Raw genomic sequence first — 21,704 nt, 5'->3', positions numbered from 1 at the left:
TTGTATATTCATGAATTTCAGCGATAAAATTTGTTGAATCTTATAGTTTAATTAATAAATGATCTGAAATGAAAAATTATACTTAATTTGATTCTTCATTTTTTCACATTTTACCGGGGCCCTTCAGTGCACTCGTTCTTTAGAGACAAAAATATATGACGTTCTAGAAGTTTCCTTCAAGACTAAGAACAGGGATCGACAAAAGCAATTTTTACATTTTGTTTTTGAATAAGTCATCAAAACTTATTTCTTCTATATTACTTAAATCGAGTTATGGTCGAGTTATGGCTTAATAATTCATTAATGACGTTTTATCAACTATTTAAACGATTGCTTGTTGTCAGATTCATTAAAAATTGCCAGTAGCTTAGATCCTCCAATTTCACTATCTTTCAAAGAAGAATATGACAGCTATCGGCATTTTAAACATTTTCTTTCAAATACTTAACAACTACTTGTTAAGAAAACCGAATAAAAGTAGAAAAATTATCGTACGTCTTAACAACTGCTTGTTATCGTGAGTCTTAACAACTACTTGTTATGAACACGAAACATAAGCTAAGAGCATTCCTAAACATTTTTAAAAATTCTGCAAATCTGATTCAAAAAATTCATCATCACATTTTGTACCTGCAGTAAATTAGTAAAACATAGTTTTTTTCATTGGATACATATTGTTTTGCTGAACATATTCCTAAATAGTATCTAGACTTACAAAATCAGAACATCAACGGAAATATATTTCAACTGAACACTAGTATTTCCCTCTTAAAACCAAGTTTATTTTGGATGCGATTCATCTAGTTCATTTTTTAACTTCTGAAGTGATGCAAGACGAATATCACGCCATTTTCTTCTCTCGTGGAGCTTATCTAGCGGGATTCTAGCTGCGATTTCGTTGTGTATTTTTTCGAGCGTGGGGACCTCCATTTTCTTTGGGTGCCCAAACGAGCACTGAACTCTGTATAGCGTCTCACGGTATAGATCCCCAAAAATGAGCAGTCCTGTGATGAAAAGAAGAGGAGAAAATTAACTCTCTCTCATTCTAAGTACTTGTATACATGTACAATCATGCTTTCACAAGGGAATTTCAAATCCACTGAATATTTTATGAAAAATATATTGCTCTTTTCTGAAGTAACAAAGACAGTTTATTTCCAAATTAGGTAGACCCGGGTTTTTTCCCAAAGCCATGTTTTAATCCAAATTCGAAGGAAGTGTCAATTTCTTCTTGGTTCTTCTATCAGTGTAACTTAAGGGATCAATTATAGAATATTTTACGTACTTTCACCCACTTTATATAAATACTTAGAATTTAAAGACAGATATAAAATAATATTAACAATGAAATACCTTTGTTTTGTTAAATGGGGTATAACGGTTGCAATCATTGCAGAAAAAAATTAATAACCCCTTAAATTGGGTTATGTATTTTATTCTGTAATGTAGCAACCTTTAACTCCTGTAGAAAAAAATATAGCATTATATTAAGAGTTTCAGAATGAGTTCGTGCCTTCTTAGCAATTGAATTGGAGCAAATATTATGATAATTATGGATTATCTTATTTGACGTGTAACAATATAGGCCGTGACAGTTTCTCTTCTTGTGCAATATGCATCACCTCCAAAGGTCAAAGTATAGTATTCGGCCCTCGAATGACTTTCTTTAAACATCAAGGAACATTTACAAATGTGTGAATTAGGAAATAAGCACCTTAAACTCCTTTATCAAAATCAGTATTGTTTTCAATATATAGCACATTGGGAGGCCAAAGGTATAGATGGGGAATTTAGAACATTTCTGCCAAAATTCTTCAGTATGTGTTTCTAATTTTCAATGTTGATATTTTATTACTGTTGAAAAATATAGAGCGCAAGCTATTTTATTTGGAATTATGAAAGAGGCCACTTAAATCACTAGTGCACCATCGAGCGTCGACTACTGGGTCGATGATGCGATGCTTGGTACGATGACAATGAAGACGCGATGGAGGGATAGTGCAATGATGATGATACAATGATGCAATAGTGTTATATGCACAGGACAAAAAACACAGACCCCCGAAAATTCCAGTGGTGGGATCAGATACCTCGGAGGAGCAAGCATCCCCCGTCGACTCGACACCCGCCATAAGCCCTATGTATTTTGTATTGATCAGGTTACAATGATGCGATAGAAGGATGGAGCGTCATAGCGCTATCGTAGCCTGATTCTCAGTACATTTTCTGCTTCGTGTACTCCGCGGCACTCCTGTCTTGGTGTGGGTGAGTCAGGGAACGGCTAAGTGCTATCACTCCATCGTGCCATCTCACCATTGGCATAGCTTCATCATCAATGCGCCATCACATCATCGTCAAGACATTATCGCGTCATGGCACCATCGACCCAAATCTCGATGATGTCATAGTGTGACTGTGAAGTACGTGGACATCCCCAGATTACATTTTTTTTTTTTTTTCTATATACAAGATGCATCACACAGCAGTCCATAAAAGTGCATCCGTGGCGAATACTAGGAAACTAGCTCGCCTTCTATGTTGAAGAAAAAACAATATCCTTTTGGAAAATTCACTACATTCTATCATTTTGAGATTTGTAATCACTTAAAATTTCTTGATATGAAACATGCAAATTCACAGGTGTTTGAGACTACTAGTATTCCACTGCTGTTGTATGTCATGGGGAGGGGGGGGGGGGCAAAAAGAGCACTTATCTTACCTTGTTCTATGGAATTGGATAGAGTACGAATGAGAAGGAATAGTACGGTAAATAAACGTTGGACTAACATTAAAGTGACTACAACTAAGAATCTTATTCTATTGTGTGTAAAGTTTACGAAGAAGGTGTACGTGTTTACCGTCGGCGTTAAGGTAGGTTATTTCTAGGGGACCCGCGTACCTCCGTCCTAGTCCCTCTGACATCACCTTATCAATGTCCTCTGCGCTCATTACCCCCTCCTAAATTCAAATAAAGAGCTGTTATACCGGATAAAACATTTTGTTGGGCTTTTCTACATTAGTTATATTAATCTATTTGCATAGGATAATAGTTGAAGCCAACATTAAGAATTTTTTCTCAATGTTATTTTTTGAGGGGGAAATTCAATCAAAATCGATCAAAGTTCTTTTGTTTTTGTAAGTGAATTCAAGTATATGTGTACACCTCATAGAGTCTCCAGCATTCTCCAATGATTGAATACTGAATCCTATTGAGGACAAATCCGTCAATCTCCTTTTTCACAATGACGGGAACCTGTCCAATCTCTGTCATCAGTTCCTTGGTTGTCACTACGACCTCTGGATCTGTCCAAGGGGCTGGAATCACCTCCATCAAAGGGGTATAGAATGGAGGATTTGTCTGAAGAACATGATCAACCTAAATCATTAAGGAAGAAATATCTTCCTGTACGACAGAGTGATAGCGGACATGGCTTCAACATAAGTCACCGCGTCTTCGTCACTGAATCATCCCGCTATCACAATCATATCATTGCGTCGTCGCGCTATTGCTCCATCGTGCCATTGCATCATCATCATCATCATTGTATTATCGTGCCATCGAACCAAACGGTGCAATAGTGAACTACGTGACCCTATCTAGATTCTACAGATTCCGATATTACTACGGACACACAACTGTTAAATACATATATATACTTGTATAAAGAAGGCGTCCTTGACACACTCGGCAAAGTCGTTAGTTCCGGTGATCAGTGCCCTTTGCTCTTTGATTGTGAGTTTTCCTCGTAACAATTCATTTTGAGATAGATGCTCAAGTTGGTCGTCAATGATGGATAACGCATGCTGGACCTGTTCTGGTTTTATATCGTACATGCGCACTCGATATCCAGCTGCAGCATAAAGCATAGCAAAGCTATGCCCAATTAACCCACTGAAATTTTATCATTTTAGACATTGAACTAGTTTTATTTTTAATGTTCAGCTAGGATTATACAATTCATAAAATTGCGTCATACGGTTATTTCAACACCTACTTTTATCATCCAGTTAAATTCTCACATAAGAACTTGGACATAAAGGAATTTTAATCTTATCTAATGATCAAATCTTAGAGCCATAGCAAATTAAAAGTAAAAAGACATGTTACTATGATCAGTCCAGTCCAATATGAAAAATCGTAATATTACGAAAAGTCGTAATATAAGCAATTTCTAACTTTTCTAAGAGTTACTTCCCTTTTTCTGATACACTGTTTCATTAATCATGATATCGTGGATATATAAATTATACTACGTGAAAACATGAAAAGCACGATTTTTTTGCAATTATTCATATGAAAAGCTGGTTAGTTATATATGCAAACAACACATACATGCATGTCAAAATTCTACAGAGATGTGTCTTAACCAATGACCTAATTTTCGTGTTTTGAAAGCAGCTATTTATAGTACATCGTTAAAAAGTGTTTTAAATGGTCGATTTATAAGATGTTAAGAAAATATTGATTCATAACTAATTTTAATAAAATCTTATTACTTGATATCATTTTTCAAGAAACCCAACTCGATCGACCAAAGTCACTTCAAAATTTAGCCTGTTGTCAATGCAAGTGTCTTGTACTAAATTACTCATCCATTAAGAATTAAAAGGTGCGTATGTTATACCAATTTTAGGAAAACTGTCGATCCTCAAAGAAAAAAAATAGGAAACCTAAACTGTTAAGAATCGTTCCATTATTACAGAAAACTGTAATATTACGAAAATCCATAACAATATAGAAAACCGTACTGTTACGAAAATCTGTAATATAACAGAAAAACGTAATATTACGAAAATCTATATTTCACATAAAATCACTGCAAAAAGATCGTTAAATTACAAAAAAGATTTATTTAATTGATATGGTCTTCTGTTGTACACCTAGTGTACAGGAGAATGGTATGCTAAAATTGCCCATGTTGCTGACTGTGTACATGTCAAAGACATTTGTAAAAATGAAATGATTTTTTTTTTGGGGGGGGGGGTACAGTTTACGTGATCCCTACACCAACTATGTCAACTTCTAACAAGGGGGAAAACGTTTGTAGAGTGCTTTCCTAATATAAATAAACTTTTATGGTTGAGGTGGTGGGAGGGAGCTTCAAATTTATGAAAATCAAAAGCCATAAAAATATAGAAATAAACGCAAGAACCTTTTATCATTTTACAATTTTTAGTAATGATAGCTTAATTACTACTCACTGCTCTGATTTTATAAACGAGTTCTCATAAGTGATCTAGTTTGTATATATACAGGAATACAATGGATGCAATGGGTGTATTACTACACTATTGCTGTAACAATTAAAACAAGAACACCAATCCACGAACAAAAACATTTTTTATAAAAACCAATATTTTCCCCTTAAAAAAAAACCATCATTTAATTTACATAGACCACCTTGACCGATTCGTAACTCATCTGAATGTTTAAAGAAAAGGGAAAGGCATCAGTTTGTCTATTCAAATTCGTATAAATCAAAAGTATCCCGCCGAGTCAAACACGTATAGTTTCACGAGGGCAATTAAGAACGGCTCCCCCCCCCCCGCCCTTTTTCTCCAACATAAAATTTCACTTTTGAAAAAGTTCATTGAAAAGGCTGGTTACCTCCCCCACCCCCACCCCCAGTTTTTGTTGTAGCATAGTTAAATCATATTAAATTGGTACATGTATGTATTTAAAAATAAATTGATTATGAAAGAAAGTTGTAACCTAACCCATCCACCGCAACCCTTTAACGAAATAGGATTTTCTAGTTCCTTTTTTATTGCTTCTCAAGGTTTTTTTTTTCAGGTAATTTGTCATTTTTTTCTGCCCCCTTTCAAAAACGACACTGCGTCCCTGACTATAACTTCCCGCCTCCTGATACTGATAGGCCATAGTAGAAGGGAAATCATTAACTTTATACATGTACATATCGGTACTCTCTCTCACTCTATGACCATGTGTCTTGACCTGTATCATACACCCTAGTGTGAAATGGACATGGTCTATATCCTGTCCTTTTCTCATATTTCAAATGAATCTTGTGCGATCATGTTGATGTAAAATTGCTATTTTGTTTAACTGCGTTAACCATGTTAACACAGAATGATTCATTAATAAGTCACCACTTTATCCAGGTCTGACAAATTTGTGTAAATATTTTTTAATTATATATATTACAATTCGTCTATAGCCTTGTGATTGAACGTCGACAATCCTCCTGGGACATCACTTCGGCAAAGAACAATTCGTATAACTTAGTGCATTTATCGAAGTGTCTAAAAATTATAAGGAATTCTAGCTTTATAACATATTTCAAGATTTTATGTATTATATTTACACATGAATTTCAGAGAAAGATTTCCCCAGCTTCTTTTCTTTTTCTTCTTTCTTTTTCGGGGGGGGGGGGGGCAAAAACAGTTGGAACCTTATAAAGGCTTCTCATTCTTGATTCGTTGTACTTCATCGTCGAAGTTTTACCAGCTGGATTGTAAAATTTATATCCCCGAGATGTCTATGGAGCTTCTTGAAACAGCCTAATTGCCTGATAGAGTCTATCGTATGTGGCTCTATTTTAAATTTGAAAGAAAAGCTTACTTGATCATTGTTTTTTCGAGCAATAACTCTGATAGACTATAACTGAAAAAAAATTAATATCATAATTCTAGACTCGAACCCTGGCTATTTCAGCTAGGGTTCGAGTGAGTCTAGAATTATGATATTAATTTCAGAAAATATAAACTGACAGTGACACTGAATATTTTTATGTTTGGTAATATTCAAGTAGTTTCTCTTTCGAAGAGGTTCAGAAAATATCATAAATTTAATTACTTCAAATATCAAATCCTGCTATTTCTATGAAATCTCGAATACTTTTAAAGAAATATCCCCCACCCACTTTTGCATCCGAATCTTAAACGACACAGACCTGCACAGAAGTCTTATATAATGCAATTATTTCGCTCATATAAATAAAATAAGAATTGATATACATGTTTTTTACTTTTACACATCTGATACTGTATTTGTTTGAAAATAAAAGGAAATCCCCATATGCTTAGCATGTTTGGTCGTTTTACTTTTTTACTGCATTGGGAGGAGCTGCTGTTGTATTGAACGATGAGGTTTCAAGTTTCTTTATTCCAGTTGGCTTATCAGAGTAATAACTACATGCTACATGTATTTAGGAAAAAAAAATCATACAGAGAGAGTGAACGTAAAAATACATACATGAAAATAGTGTTATACATCGATATTGTTTTTTCGTAACAATGTGGCAGCATTCAAAAACTTGCCAAAAATTAAAAGATCTTTAATTATTATTAGTGCTTGGTAGATTTACTATATATTAAAAATCTGTTATTCGTTTCTTCACGGCTGTTTAAGACTTATTTATAATCTTCGTGTAATTTTACTTCACACGTGAAATACTGGTACATTATGAAAAAGCCGAATTCGAAAAGATGGCAGATCTAATTTTAGCCAATATACCCCCTAAAAAGAATTTTTCAAAGGCGGATCAAGGGCTGGCACGCCCCCCCCCCCCCCCCGTTTGAATTTTTTTATGTAGAAATTTATGTCCATTATCCAAAATCGGACGCCCACCAGGGCTTTGCCCTAGACCTACTGGGGGCTTCAATAATGGCCCCAGACCACCCTGCCTTCTACTGCCCCCCCCCCCCCCGCCGTTATGATTTTCCTGGATCCGCCACTGCTTTTATTACAAGTTTTCTCATATCACTTGCCGATTTGAGCCTTGTTGATAGTCTGGAAATCGACATCGCATCAAATAAACAGAGTGTAAAAGTCACAGCATGGGGGCGAGGGAGCACAAGTCATTAGAAAAATCTGAAGGTTTAACAACTTAGTGACGATGTTTGGCACCAATTAATCTGGCCTAAATGGCAGCACATGTGTGCGCTAACAATGAGAAAGAGCGTTTTTTCAGACGTTGAACATAATTACGCAATAGGCACAACATATAAAGACAAGACTTTTTCCCTTGTGGATGCATAGCTATTGATTGACCGAATGAAGGGGCTACGTTTTTTATATTTTCTACAAAAGCTACATTAGTTAGCAGCAAGTAATATAAAAAAAAATCTTAAAGTTCAAAAATAAAATATATTTGAATTAAAAAATGCAAAGTACATGTATAAGGATAAATACAAATCACACTGCCAATATGGGTTCTGTTTTTTTGTAAGAGTTCTAAATATGTTAATTTCTGAAACTGATGTATTTTTACACGTCACATTGCCATCCATACTTATTCGATACACTGGCGGATTTAGGAAAGGGGGGGGCTGGGGACCCACCCCCCTTTTGTGTCCAAAACACACATGATTTAATAAATCAATTTTATTTGATGTGGCCGTGGGCCCCTACCCCGACCCCAAACTGGTCCCCCCCCCCCCTTTTCAAGATTCCTGGATCCGCCACTGCGATATATTAATGATCCTCGTTATATAATTACCTCTACACTTATTTTGTATATTCTAGTATACCTCCTGTTGACCTGCTATAATGTGTAGTATTGCTGTTGACTTCTGCATGTGTGCTTCTTACTGTCAGGAGCGAATCAAAACTGCGGCAAATATGTATCAAGTATTACTTTGGTTTTTTCACTTGGACTAATAACTTTACTGGGTCATTAATGTACATTTGGAATTTTTGTGATCTTTAGTGATTGTATGCAATGTGTAACGTGTTAATAATGTGTTATTAGATGAACTCGAGTCTCATTTGAAAGCTTCCAAAATACGAACTTTAATTACGGTGTCTTCCCACTTAGCCAAAATTCTGAAATTGTAACTGGTGACTGGTTTTGGCTAGAGGGGAATGGGAATAAACCTTAATTACTGCTTGCGGGCAAGATATAATTTAATACCACCGCGCGATCGGCGCTGGAATTTTTCACATAAAAAATCCCATCATCTAAAAAGTATACATGTAGCACAGAAAAAAGTATTGCGATATTGTTCTCTGAATAACATGCATAAAAAAGCTATAGCAATTTATCATGCACAAAGATAGTATTTGAAACTTTTGTTGTTTTTTTTTTTTCTTTTTTTTTTTTTTTTGCGTTAAACATATAAAAACAAAAGCAATAAATAATTTTTTTTAAAAAGTAAATAATTGAAGTAAACTTATAATAAATAAAATATATTGTTAATAAAAATAATAAAACATGCACACATAAAAACTCAAAACCCAAACTAATTAAACAATCGAAGGTTAATTTTTTTTATTTCTTTTTATACGAGTATTTAGACTATTTGGATTTTTCAGTCCCCCCCCCCCCGGGCCCGTGATGTGTTTCTCATCTACTTTGACATGCTCATTCGAATGTATTTTTGTATCTGAACAATGGCGTATATTTGAATTGTGTCTGAAATTTTAACTCTGATTTTTTTAAGAATCAGGAAATGTTTGAAAATCTTCAATTTCTACTCGGTGAAGAATCTCATATTTTCTTGTTAGTGTGTTTTCTTTGTTTCGAATTCAATGCATTTAATCTAAATGCATGCGGGGTCAGAGCTTGACGAGAGTCGTACAAGTTATCCCCCGTAACATCTCGTTGTTTGAGACGAGGGTCTGATTTTTAGGGTAGATTTCGGAAGAAATGTAGGGATTTCGGGGAATATGGAACAATGTGACAAGCTTGAGGACACATTGAAGTTTTATGGAAAATTGGTCCCATCTCTTGGAAAAATCTCATTAAAGAATAAAAAAAACAAAATGTTCACTCACCCATCGCTTGCGGTACTTTCATCTTGCGTTTCCATATTTTTCGATAGACGTCACTGACCAAAGTGACCACGTGTAATTAGTATCATTGGAACCTAATATATTTCTGACGTCATAGTTTGCATCACACCATTCAGTTTCTTTCAATGCTTAATTTTGTCTTGCATTACGAAAACTCGTAATATAGTCCCTCACAACTAGCTATATTACGAGTTTCCGTAATTTAACTATATTACGAAAAATAATAATATAAGAATAATATTACGATATTCTGTAATATTACGATTTTTCGTAATATTACAATTTTTCGTAATATTACGATTTTTCGTATTGGACTGGACTGATGATGTTATGTTGATACAAAATTTAACCTGAGTATGAGAATTTTCAAAAAGTATGGTTTCTTGGGGCTCAATATGGTCATATTTATCAAACATTTGTATAATTTCAATCAGATTTTGTCTCTTTTTCCATCTTTTGATCATATAGCACACATTCTTTAATTTACCGCTTGCAAATTATAAGATACAATCTATTAAGCACCCTTAAGAAGTTCAAATTCTGCTCGAATGAAAACATCTTTTTTTGGAGTTTTTTTCATTACTTGCAATCAATTGCAGAAATTATCATTTTGTTCTACAAATCTTTGCAAGAAAAGTACTAAGCAAAGCATGATATATTCTTCTCATGCCTTTTCTGGTTGTAGCACAAGTATATTTATGAATAATAACCCCACATAACATGCCCACGCCATGAATATAAAATGAAGTATTTTATTGTTAATTAACCCAGTATTCTGACATACCTTCCTATGATTCCCACCTGACGTTCTGACTTTCTGTCCGCCATATCTAGTTATGATCCTTATCTGTAAAAAAAAAATAGACTGCAATGTTGTGTCACCACACGTAGAAATACACATCGATAATTTAGATGAAACCGGTAAAATTGAACATTATGTATATTGAATTAATAAGAAAATCATATTTACGGTTATCCCTTTACATATCACAATATGATCCTGCAGTGATGAATGGTTTACTATATAATATAAATAGAGAGAGAGGAAAAGATTCCTCTCAATAAGTATCATAATAAGTAGATAGATTCCTCTCTATAACTATCATAATTAGTAGATATTAACCTAACTTTTGGTAGGGATTTGTTAATCAATCTTATGCTCTAATTTTATATAGGGAAAATCAGTGAAAGTATTACATCATATATTTTCAGCTTAATTTGCTCATGTGTCGAATCCCTTTAACTTTTGACAATCGAACCGTTTTATTTAAGCATAGAATGTCGATATTGGTTCTGTTTGTTTGACCTTTGGCAACAATATTATGCCGATGCTCACGACACTTGCAAGCGGCAACATACGCCAATGGATCGAAAATATCGGCATATATTGTTGCCGAAACGATGCATATCCAACGCGACAATATATAGCATGAATAATAACAGGGTATCATTGGGAAAAGTGAAGATAGCGTCCAATGATCAAATTCATAAATTCAGTGAAATAAACAAATAGTGACAGGAAAAAACATGGACCCTTGAAAACATCAGAGATATGATCAGGTGCCTATGAGGACTAAGCATCCCCTGACTACTGGTCACACCCACCGTGAGTCCTCTGTATTGATCAGGTAAACGAAGTAATCTGTGGTAAAAATTGGTATTAAAAAATGTCAGTCAGTAACATGTCAGTCAAAATACGACCCAACGATAGGTTGTGTTTGCAAAAAAAGGTCATTATAAAGACCATAGAATTTTCGAAAAGCTGACTTTAAACAAGATAGTTGAAAACCTTATTTGTCAGTATTACTATAGTGTTTATGTGATATATTATGATATTGATGTGATGTGATGTTATGATATTCCAAATTCATTTTCAAGATATATTGATTTTCCAATACCAGGAACTTTATTTTGAAAATATCAGAAATTCAAATAACCCCCCGTATTTTATGAATTTCCCCAGATCGATAAATAATTCATTCTTGTTTCAATAATCGTTTTCCGTTATTGAATTTGTACGCCAGGTTCGTTTCCATGATGCTCTCAGTGAAAAATATGCACATTTTACTGATAAATGTATCAGCACTTACTAATAGTCTTTCGATGCATAAATATATTCACTACTTATGGTTTTATCAATTGCTATCCATAATTTCTATTAATCTCATTCACAATAAAGCTTTTTTTAAAAAATATATATATATTCATGTAGCATGTAGTGATTAATTGCCTCGTTTTTTTTAAATATCGGGTTCGATGCTATAAACGGAACAAAGCAGAATATTTATTTCTAATTTAGAGCCAAAAATATATGACGTTCTAGAAATTTTCGACGAAAGCAATTTTTACATTTTGTTTTTGAATAAGTCATCAAAACTTATTTCTTCTATATCACTTAAATCGAGTTATGGTTTAATAGTTCATCAATGACGTTTGATCAACTATTTAAACGATTGCTTGTTGTCAGATTCATTAAAAATTGCCAGTAGCTTAGATCCTCCAATCTCACTATCTTTCAAAGAAGAATATGACAGTTTTGCGTATTCTAACACTGTAATTAATTCAATTGCAAATTTCAAAATTATTGCTGCATAAAATTATTTACAAAATATGAATTTAAATAACAGTCTAACCAAAACAATTAACAAAAGATTCTCATTGGAAAGCATTGTCTTGTCTCGTCAGTTAAAATTTCCAAATCAAGCACTTTCCATTTTATCTTGATAAATTCTATTTTATCAAACTCTCTGTATAGTTGATTGTTAAAGATAAGACAACTGACAGCTATCGACATTTTAAACATTTTATTTTCAAATACTTAACAACTGGTTGTAAAGAAAACCGAAAAAAAGTATACAAATTATCGTACATCTTAACAACTGCTTATTATCGTGAGTCTTAACTGCTTGTTAAGAACACGAAACATAAGCTAAGAGCATTCCTAAACCTTTTTAAAATTCTGCAAAATCTGATTCAAAAAATTCATCATCACATTTTGTACCTGCAGTAAATTAGTAAAACATAGTTTTATTTATTGGATACATATTGTTTTGCTGAACATATTCCTAAACAGTATCTAGACTTACAAAATCAGAACATCAACGGAAATATATTTCAATTGAACACTAGTACTTCTCTCTTAAAACCAAGTTTATTTTGGATGAGATTCATCTAGTTCATTTATTAACTTCTGAAGTGATGCAAGACGAATGTCACGCCATTTTCTTCTCTCGTAGAGCTTATCCAACGGGATTCTAGCTGCGATTTCGTTGTGCATTTTTTCGAGCGTGGGACCCTCCATTTTCTTTGGGGGCCCAAACGAGCACTGAACTCTGTATAGCGTCTCACGGTATAGATCCCCAAAAATGAGCAGTCCTGTGATGAAAAGAAGAGGAGGAAATTAACTTTCTCTCATACTAAGTACGAGGGGTTATCAAAAAGTTCGTGGACTAGCGTCATAAAATTAAAACCGCTTTAGGTACATCAATGAATTTTTACACAGTTAGTTAGCATCATCTTTTCTATCTATAGAATAAACCATAAGTCATAATTTTTATTTTTTAAATAAATTGTTAGTGTTTTTGTAAGCAAAGGTATGTCCAGGCGGCGCAACCTCTAATATGACGTTTTCTTCTACTTAGTGTAACTGGGAAAAACTCTTTAGATATGAGAATTTGTCATAAAATTATCTCGTTAATTCAGGCATGTGGTACGACACATTTGTTCAGTAAAATTTGCAATTTTTACCCAATTCTGTAATTTCTATGAAATTTTATCGTAAATTTATATAGAGAGTCCAAACAATTATGGGCTTGAAAATAACGTCTAAAGGGGATAGGGGTTTCTTTTTCAAACACTCTATAGAGTTTCGCTCCTGGAAAAACTGGTATAGACCTAAGGAATGTTTAAACTGGCTACAGAAAAAAAATGAATCCAGAGTACTTCTTTTTTAATGCCCAAAAAGATTCAGAGAGATGGAATATGCACAGTTAGTGTCGAGTTGTAGTCAGTATGTCAAAAGTCAGTCATGTCGAAAAGTGACGTTGATCATGTGTGGAGAAATTGAACTCCAACAAGCTAAGTATTCTGGCATAATCAAGTGAGGATCTTTCCCCATATAAAGATCCATTTACAATATTATATGCATTGAAAACAGCTGCTCATGACATTGTAAATTCATATAAACAAGACGGGTTTAAGTCCTTAATTAACTCCTGGTAATCTCATCAAGATAAGTGTATGAGGTAGAGAGAGTGGACATTAAGAAACAATGACCTTAAGTGGACGTCATAACACTAAACGGCGACAGCGCCGGGTGATCACATAAAGTCTTTTTAAATTTAGAATAATTTGGCAAATTATCAACGCATAAAGCTAAAGTTTTCAACATTTCTTAAACTTTTGTTGTTTTATGTTCCCCATAAATTTTGTAAGCAAAGACTACATATTATTAATTTTATCGCGTCAATCCACGAACTTTTTGATAACCCCTCGTACCTGTATAAATGTGCAATCATGCCTTCACAAGAGAATTTCAAATCCACTGACTATTTCATCGAAGGAATTGTTAAAGGTCACTTTTTTCTTGGTTCTTCTATCAGTGTAACTTAAGGGATCAATTACAGAATATTTTACCTACTTTCACTCACTTTATATAAATACATAGAATTTAAATACAGATGTAAAATAATATTAACAATGAAATACCTTTGTTTTGTTAAATGGGGTATAACGGTTGCAATCGTTGCAGAAAAAAAGTAATAACCCCTTAAATTGGGTTATGTATTTTTTTTCTGTAATGTAGCAACCTTTAACTCCTGTAGAAAAAAATAAAGCATTATATTAAGAGTTTCAAACAGAATGAGTTCGTGCCTTCTTAGCAATTGAAATGGAGCAAATTTTATGCTTATTATGGATTATCTTATTTGACGTGTAACAATGACAGTTTCTCTTCTAGTGCAATATGCATCACCTCCAAAGGTCAAAGTATAGTATTCGGCCCTCGAATGACTTTCTTTTAACATCAAGGAACATTTTACAGATTTGTGAATTAGGAAATAAGTACCTTAAACTCCTTTATCAAAATCAGTATTGATTTCAATATATAGCACATTGGGAGGCAAAAAGGTATAGATGGGGAAATAAGAACATTTTTGCCAAAATTCTTCAGTATGTGTTTCTAATTTTCAATGTTGATATTTTATTACTGTTGAAAAATATAGAGCGCAAGCTATTTTATTTGGAACTTGCTATTTTATTTGGAATTTTGAAAGAAGCCACTTAGTTCACTATTGCACCATCGAGCATCGACTACTGGGTCGATGATGCGATGCTTGGTACGATGACAATGAAGACGCGATGGAGGAATAGTGCAATGATGATGTACAATGATGCAATAGTGTTATATGCACAGGACAAAAAACACAAACCCCCGAAAATTCCAGTGTGGGATCAGGTATCTCGGAGGAGCAAGCATCCCCCGTCGACTCGACACCCGCCATAAACCCTATGTATTCTGTATTGATCAGGTGACAATGATGCGATAGAAGGATGGAGCGTCATAGCGCTATCGTAGCCTGATTCTCTGTACATTTTCTGCTTTTGTGTACTCCGCGGCACTCCTGTCTTGGTGTTGGCGAACCAGGGAACCGGCTAAGTGCTATCACTCCATCGTGCCATCTCACCATTGGCATAGCTTCATCATCAATGTGCCATCACATCATCGTCAAGACATTATCGCGTCATGGCACCATCAACCCAAACCTCGATGATGTCATAGTGTGACTGTGAAGTACGTGGACCTCCCCAGATTCCATTTTTTTGTTTCCATATACAAGATGCATCACACAGCAGTCCATAAAAGTGCATCCGTGGCGAATACTAGGAAACTACCTCGCCTTTTATGTTGAAGAAAAAACAATATCCTTTTGGAAAATTCACTACATTCTATTATTTTGATATTTGTAATCACTTAAAATAATTTCTTGATATGAAACATGCAAATTCACAGGTGTTTGAGACTACTAGTATTCCACTGCTGTTGTATGTCATGGAGGGGGGGGGGACGGGGGGGGGGGGTAACATTAAAGTGACTACTGCTAAGAATCTTATTCTATTGTGTGTAAAGTTTACGAAGAAGGTGTACGTGTTTACCGTCGGCGTTAAGGTAGGTTATTTCCAGGGGACCCATGAATGCGTACCTCCGTCCTAGTCCCTCCGACATCACCTTATCAATGTCCTCTGCGCTCATTACCCCCTCCTAAATTCAAATAAAGAGCTGTTATACCGGGTAAAACATTTTGTTGGGCTTTTCTACATTAGTTATATTAATCTATTTGCACTGGAATTTTTTCTCAATGTTATTTTTTGAGGGGGAAATTCAATCAAAATCGATCAAAGTTCTTTTGTTTTTGTAAGTGAATTCAAGTATATGTGTATACCTCATAGAGTCTCCAGCATTCTCCAATGATTGAATACTGAATCCTATTGAAGACAAATCCGTCAATCTCCTTCTTCACAATGACGGGAACCTGTCCAATTTCTGCCATCAGTTCCTTGGTCGTAATTACGACCTCTGGATCTGTCCAAGGGGCTGGAATCACCTCCACCAAAGGGGCATAGAATGGAGGATTTGTCTGAAGAACATAATTAACCTAAATCATTAAGGAAGAAATATTTTCCAGTATTCCCTATACATAATTTACAAATTTTCTTGTCCCATCGCACCATATATCCTATTCCAGTGACTTAGACTTTTAACGTTTTTGCCTGGCAATTAATGATATTAAACATTCCAACGTTTTGCTGTCCAAATGCTATTTATGTTCTTAACTGTGTAAATTTGAACGTTTTTAATACATTTTTTTATCATTCTGCTTCTAACTGATTTGCTCAACTACGGTAATGGAACAGTTATATTAAGGACTAATTGATATTCATTTGAGAGGAGTACTAGCAAATAATTCTAAATATGAGAAAACTTTGGATTCTCTATCCTCTCTCAAATTACCGGATGACAAACGATGAATCTATTCTTGTTGGTGAGATTCTCAGAAATAAGAGACGGAACCAGTGCACTAGTGGAGCTTGAAATAATGGCGTCCTTTCTACAGATGGGATCGATCTTAGCATGGACCTCCCGCTTCAACTCCAGGCTCTCGTTCACACATTCCTGCCAAAACATTTTATGGTTACTAAGGTTAAGGGTATTTCACTATAATTTATAGAAAATCACGGAATTTATTATACTACGATATTCGAAAAATTTTACACTTTTATATTTACATCTACTGAATATTTTCGTTTTCCCTTATTAATTCATTAACAATTAATGTGGATAGAACTTTCTTGGAAGTGGGCTTTTCCATCAATGTACCGGTAGCCTACGGACCAATAACACAATATTTTATGTGGTTTCACCCATCCAGGAATAATTCATACAGAAATATATATAAAACAATAACATCTCTTTCATTGTTTGTTGTCATTCTGACCTTTAATTGATAAGGCTGAAAATACCTATAACACTACAAAATACTTGTAGTAGTCCTGCAGACAGATTTCTGAATCCTGTGGAATTTGGATTTGGCCACGTAGTTCACTATGGCACATTGACTATTGTATCGACGGTGCGTTAATAAGAAGATGTGATGACGATAACGCAATGCTGCGATGACGATGACGCGACGATCTATAGCGCCATGATGAGGATGCGATGGCGCGATAGTACGACAGAGTGATAGCGGACATGGCTTCAACATAAGTCACCGCGTCTTCGTCACTGAATCATCCCGCTATCACAATCATATCATTGCGTCGTCGCGCTATTGCTCCATCGTGCCATCGCATCATCATCATTGTATTATCGTGCCATCGAACCAAACGGTGCAATAGTGAACTACGTGACCCTATCTAGATTCCACAGATTCCGACATTACTACGGACACACAACTGTTAAATACATATGTATACTTGTATAAAGAAGGCGTCCTTGACACACTCGGCAAAGTCGTTAGTTCCGGTGATCAGTGCCCTTTGCTCTTTGATTGTGAGTTTTCCTCGTAACAATTCATTTTGAGATAGATGCTCAAGTTGGTCGTCAATGATGGATAACGCATGCCGGAGCTGTTCTGGTTTTATATCGTACATGCGCACTCGATATCCAGCTGCAGCATAAAGCATAGCAAAGCTATGCCCAATTAACCCACTGAAATTTTATCATTTTAAACATTGAACTAGTTTTATTTTAAATGTTCAGCTAGGATTATACAATTCATAAAATTGCGTCATACGGTTATTTCAAAACCTACTTTTATCATCCAGTTAAATTCTCACATAAGATCTTGGACATAAAGGAATTTTAATCTTATCTAATGATCAAATCTTAGAATAAAGCCATAGCAAATTAAAAGTATAAAGACATGTTACTATGATGTTATGTTTATACACAATTTAACCTGAGTATGAGAATTTTCAAAAAGTATGGTTTCTTGGGGCTCAATATGGTCATATTTATCAAACATTTGTATAATTTCAATCAGATTTTGTCTCTTTTCCATCTTCGATCATATAGCACACATTCTTTAATTTACCGCTTGCAAATTATAAGATACAATCTATTAAGCACCCTTAAGAAGTTCAAATTCTGCTCAAATGATAACATCTCTTTGGAGTTTTTTTCATTACTTGCAATCAATTGCAGAATTATTGCTATATTTATGAATAATAACCCCACATAACATGCCCACGCCATGAATATAGAATGAAGTATTTTATTGTTAATTAACCCAGTATTCTGACATACCTTCCTATGATTCCCACCTGACGTTCTGACTTTCTGTCCGCCATATCTAGTTATGATCCTTATCTGTAAAAAAAAAAAAATAGACTGCAATGTTGTGTCACCACACGTAGAAATACACATCGATAATTTAGATGAAACCGGTAAAATTGAACATTATGTATATTGAATTAATAAGAAAATCATATTTACGGTTATCCCTTTACATATCACAATATGATCCTGCAGTGATGAATGGTTTACTATATAATATAAATAGAGAGAGAGGGGAAAAGATTCCTCTCAATACTTATTATAATTAGTAGATAGATTCCTCTCTATAACTATCATAATTAGTAGATATTAACCTAACTTTTGGTAGGGATTTGTTAATCACATCTTATGCTCTAATTTTATATTAGGGAAAATCAGTGAAAGTATTACATCATATATTTTCAGCTTAATTTGCTCATGTGTCGAATCCCTTTAACTTTTGATCAATCGAACCGTTTTATTTAAGCATAGAATGTCGATATTGGTTCTGTTTGTTTGACCTTCGGCAACAATATTATGCCGATGCTCACGACACTTGCAAGCGGCAACATACGCCAATGGATCGAAAATATCGGCATATATTGTTGCCGCAACGATGCATATGCAACGCGACAATATATAGCATGAATAATAACAGGGTATCATTGGGAAAAGTGAAGATAGCGTCCAATGATCAAATTCATAAATTCAGTGAAATAAACAAATAGTGACAGGAAAAAACATGAACCCTTGAAAACATCAGAGATATGATCAGGTGCCTATGAGGACTAAGCATCCCCTGACTACTGGTCACACCCACCATGAGTCCTCTGTATTGATCAGGTAAACGAAGTAATCTGTGGTAAAAATTGGTATTAAAAAAATGTCAGTCAGTAACATGTCAGTCAAAATACGACCCAACGATAGGTTGCGTTTGCAAAAAAAAGGTCATTATAAAGACCATAGAATTTTCGAAAAGCTGACTTTAAACAAGATAGTTGAAAACCTTATTTGTCAGTATTACTATAGTGTTTATGTGATATATTATGATATTGATGTGATGTGTTGTTATGATATTCCAAATTCATTTTCAAGATATATTGATTTTTCAATACCAGGAACTTTATTTTGAAAATATCAGAAATTCAAATAACCCCCCGTATTTTATGAATTTCCCCAGATCGATAAATAATTCATTCTTGTTTCAATAATCGTTTTCCGTTATTGAATTTGTACGCCAGGTTCGTTTCCATGATGCTCTCAGTGAAAAATATGCACATTTTACTGATAAATGTATCAGCACTTACTAATAGTCTTTCGATGCATAAATATATTCACTACTTATGGTTTTATCAATTGCTATCCATAATTTCTATTAATCTCATTCACAATAAAGCTTTTTTTAAAATATATATAAATATTCATGTAGCATGTAGTGATTAATTGCCTCGTTTTTTTTTTTAAATATCGGGTTCGATGCTATAAACGGAACAAAGCAGAATATTTATTTCTAATTTAGAGCCAAAAATATATGACGTTCTAGAAATTTTCGACGAAAGCAATTTTTACATTTTGTTTTTGAATAAGTCATCAAAACTTATTTCTTCTATATCACTTAAATCGAGTTATAGTTTAATAGTTCATCAATGACGTTTGATCAACTATTTAAACGATTGCTTGTTGTCAGATTCATTAAAAATTGCCAGTAGCTTAGATCCTCCAATCTCACTATCTTTCAAAGAAGAATATGACAGTTTTGCGTATTCTAACACTGTAATTAATTAAATTGGTAAATTTCAAAATTATTGTTGCATAAAATTATTTACAAAATATGAATTTAAATAACAGTCTAACCAAAACAATTAACAAAAGATTCTCATTGGAAAGCATTGTCTTGTCTCGTCATTTAAAATTTCCAAATCAAGCACTTTCCATTTTATCTTGATCAATTCTATTTTATCAAACTCTCTGTATAGTTGATTGTTAAAAATAATACAACTGACAGCTATCGACATTTTAAACATTTTATTTTCAATAACTTAAGGTAGAGATTGATAGGTTGTCAACAAAAAAACTAACCATTGAAATTTTCTGAATTTTATATATGTTTGTGTTGAGTCTTTGTTCTAAATCATATTAAAAATTCAAGGTAGGTCATCGGGCTAGTTTAAGAGAAATTTGATAATTTTGATATAGCCTTCATCACCCACCGAAGAGCTAAAAAAGCAGGGTAAAATAATATAAGAAGAAGAAATGAAAAGGGCTATAAAATTTTTATTGATATATTAATTATCATTTGTCTTATATGAATTCAAACATCTGTCTATATGAATTAATATTTGACATCAATCTTAAAATTATCAAGCATTGTAAGCGAAAAACAGAATTACATTCACCAAGATGCATGGTCAAATTACGTTAAAATATTGTCTATTCATTACTCAAAGACTCATACTTCTGCTTCCACTGTGAAAAAATTACCCATCAAATTTCTTTTTTTTTATTGCATATTATAGTTAGTCAATAAGTATCTTAAATTTCAGAAAAAAATTATACTACATAATGGGGTTTAGTTTCAACCTGGCGCAAGTTTATTATCTTACACCCTACCCTACCCCCTTCCTTTACAAAGGATGCACTTTTGAAGAATATGGTGACTAAGAGAGATTATCAAAGAATTCATCAAAATATTTCACAGAAAATGAGTAAATTCTTTGTAATATTCTTCTAAATTACATTTTATATCACAAAAGCAAATACTTATACATCCTAGACACATGTTGCCCTGGTTGACCTTTTTGCACTTACATTTAAACAGATATAAACTTTCCTTTATATCGTTAAAATTGACTTTGATAGATTTATTATACACATGATTTTTGGATGAATTATCAACGGCAATATCTTTTGACCAATTCTGTGCATAAATAAACTGTTCTTTTAATCTTCCTTTGACAACATTAGTATTAATTTCACTTTCCTTTAACAATTCCTTTTTCATTCCAAATACATGTATAACATGTATAAGAATACCCAATGATTATGAAGTTTTGTAAACAGAATCAGTCCACAATATGTTATCCTTGTTTTAAAGATATTCAAATAAAAGCATGGGTTATTTGTTTCACTGTTTAA

General features: G+C 33.8%; 2 protein-coding genes across 2 annotated transcripts; both read right to left on the bottom strand.

The window, feature by feature from the left end:
* Positions 1 to 780: 780 nt before the first annotated feature.
* Positions 781 to 10,607, bottom strand: LOC133185099 (lambda-crystallin-like). The gene is made up of 6 exons (XM_061320158.1): positions 10,542 to 10,607; positions 3,648 to 3,892; positions 3,448 to 3,452; positions 3,164 to 3,358; positions 2,859 to 2,958; positions 781 to 1,004 (listed from the first exon to the last, which is right to left on the bottom strand). Exons 1-6 carry the CDS (start codon positions 10,583 to 10,585, stop codon positions 781 to 783), a joined length of 813 nt encoding a protein of 270 aa, XP_061176142.1. The 5' UTR covers positions 10,586 to 10,607.
* A 1,940-nt stretch (positions 10,608 to 12,547) lies between these two features.
* On the bottom strand, positions 12,548 to 18,626 carry LOC133186073 (lambda-crystallin-like). The gene is made up of 6 exons (XM_061321355.1): positions 18,561 to 18,626; positions 17,729 to 17,963; positions 16,767 to 16,928; positions 16,198 to 16,392; positions 15,911 to 16,016; positions 12,548 to 13,132 (listed from the first exon to the last, which is right to left on the bottom strand). The coding sequence occupies exons 1-6, from the start codon at positions 18,602 to 18,604 to the stop codon at positions 12,909 to 12,911; spliced, it is 966 nt and encodes a 321-aa protein (XP_061177339.1). The 5' UTR covers positions 18,605 to 18,626; the 3' UTR covers positions 12,548 to 12,908.
* Between the last annotated feature and the right edge of the window lie 3,078 nt (positions 18,627 to 21,704).

Source organism: Saccostrea echinata, unplaced genomic scaffold, assembly GCF_033153115.1.
Source record: "Saccostrea echinata isolate AGI-Se365-2 ecotype Australia unplaced genomic scaffold, CSIRO_AGI_Sech_v1 ptg000012l, whole genome shotgun sequence".
NCBI lineage: Eukaryota > Metazoa > Mollusca > Bivalvia > Ostreida > Ostreidae > Saccostrea > Saccostrea echinata.
Note: the sequence above shows the minus strand (reverse complement) of the source record. Positions and strands in the feature narration are given on the sequence as shown.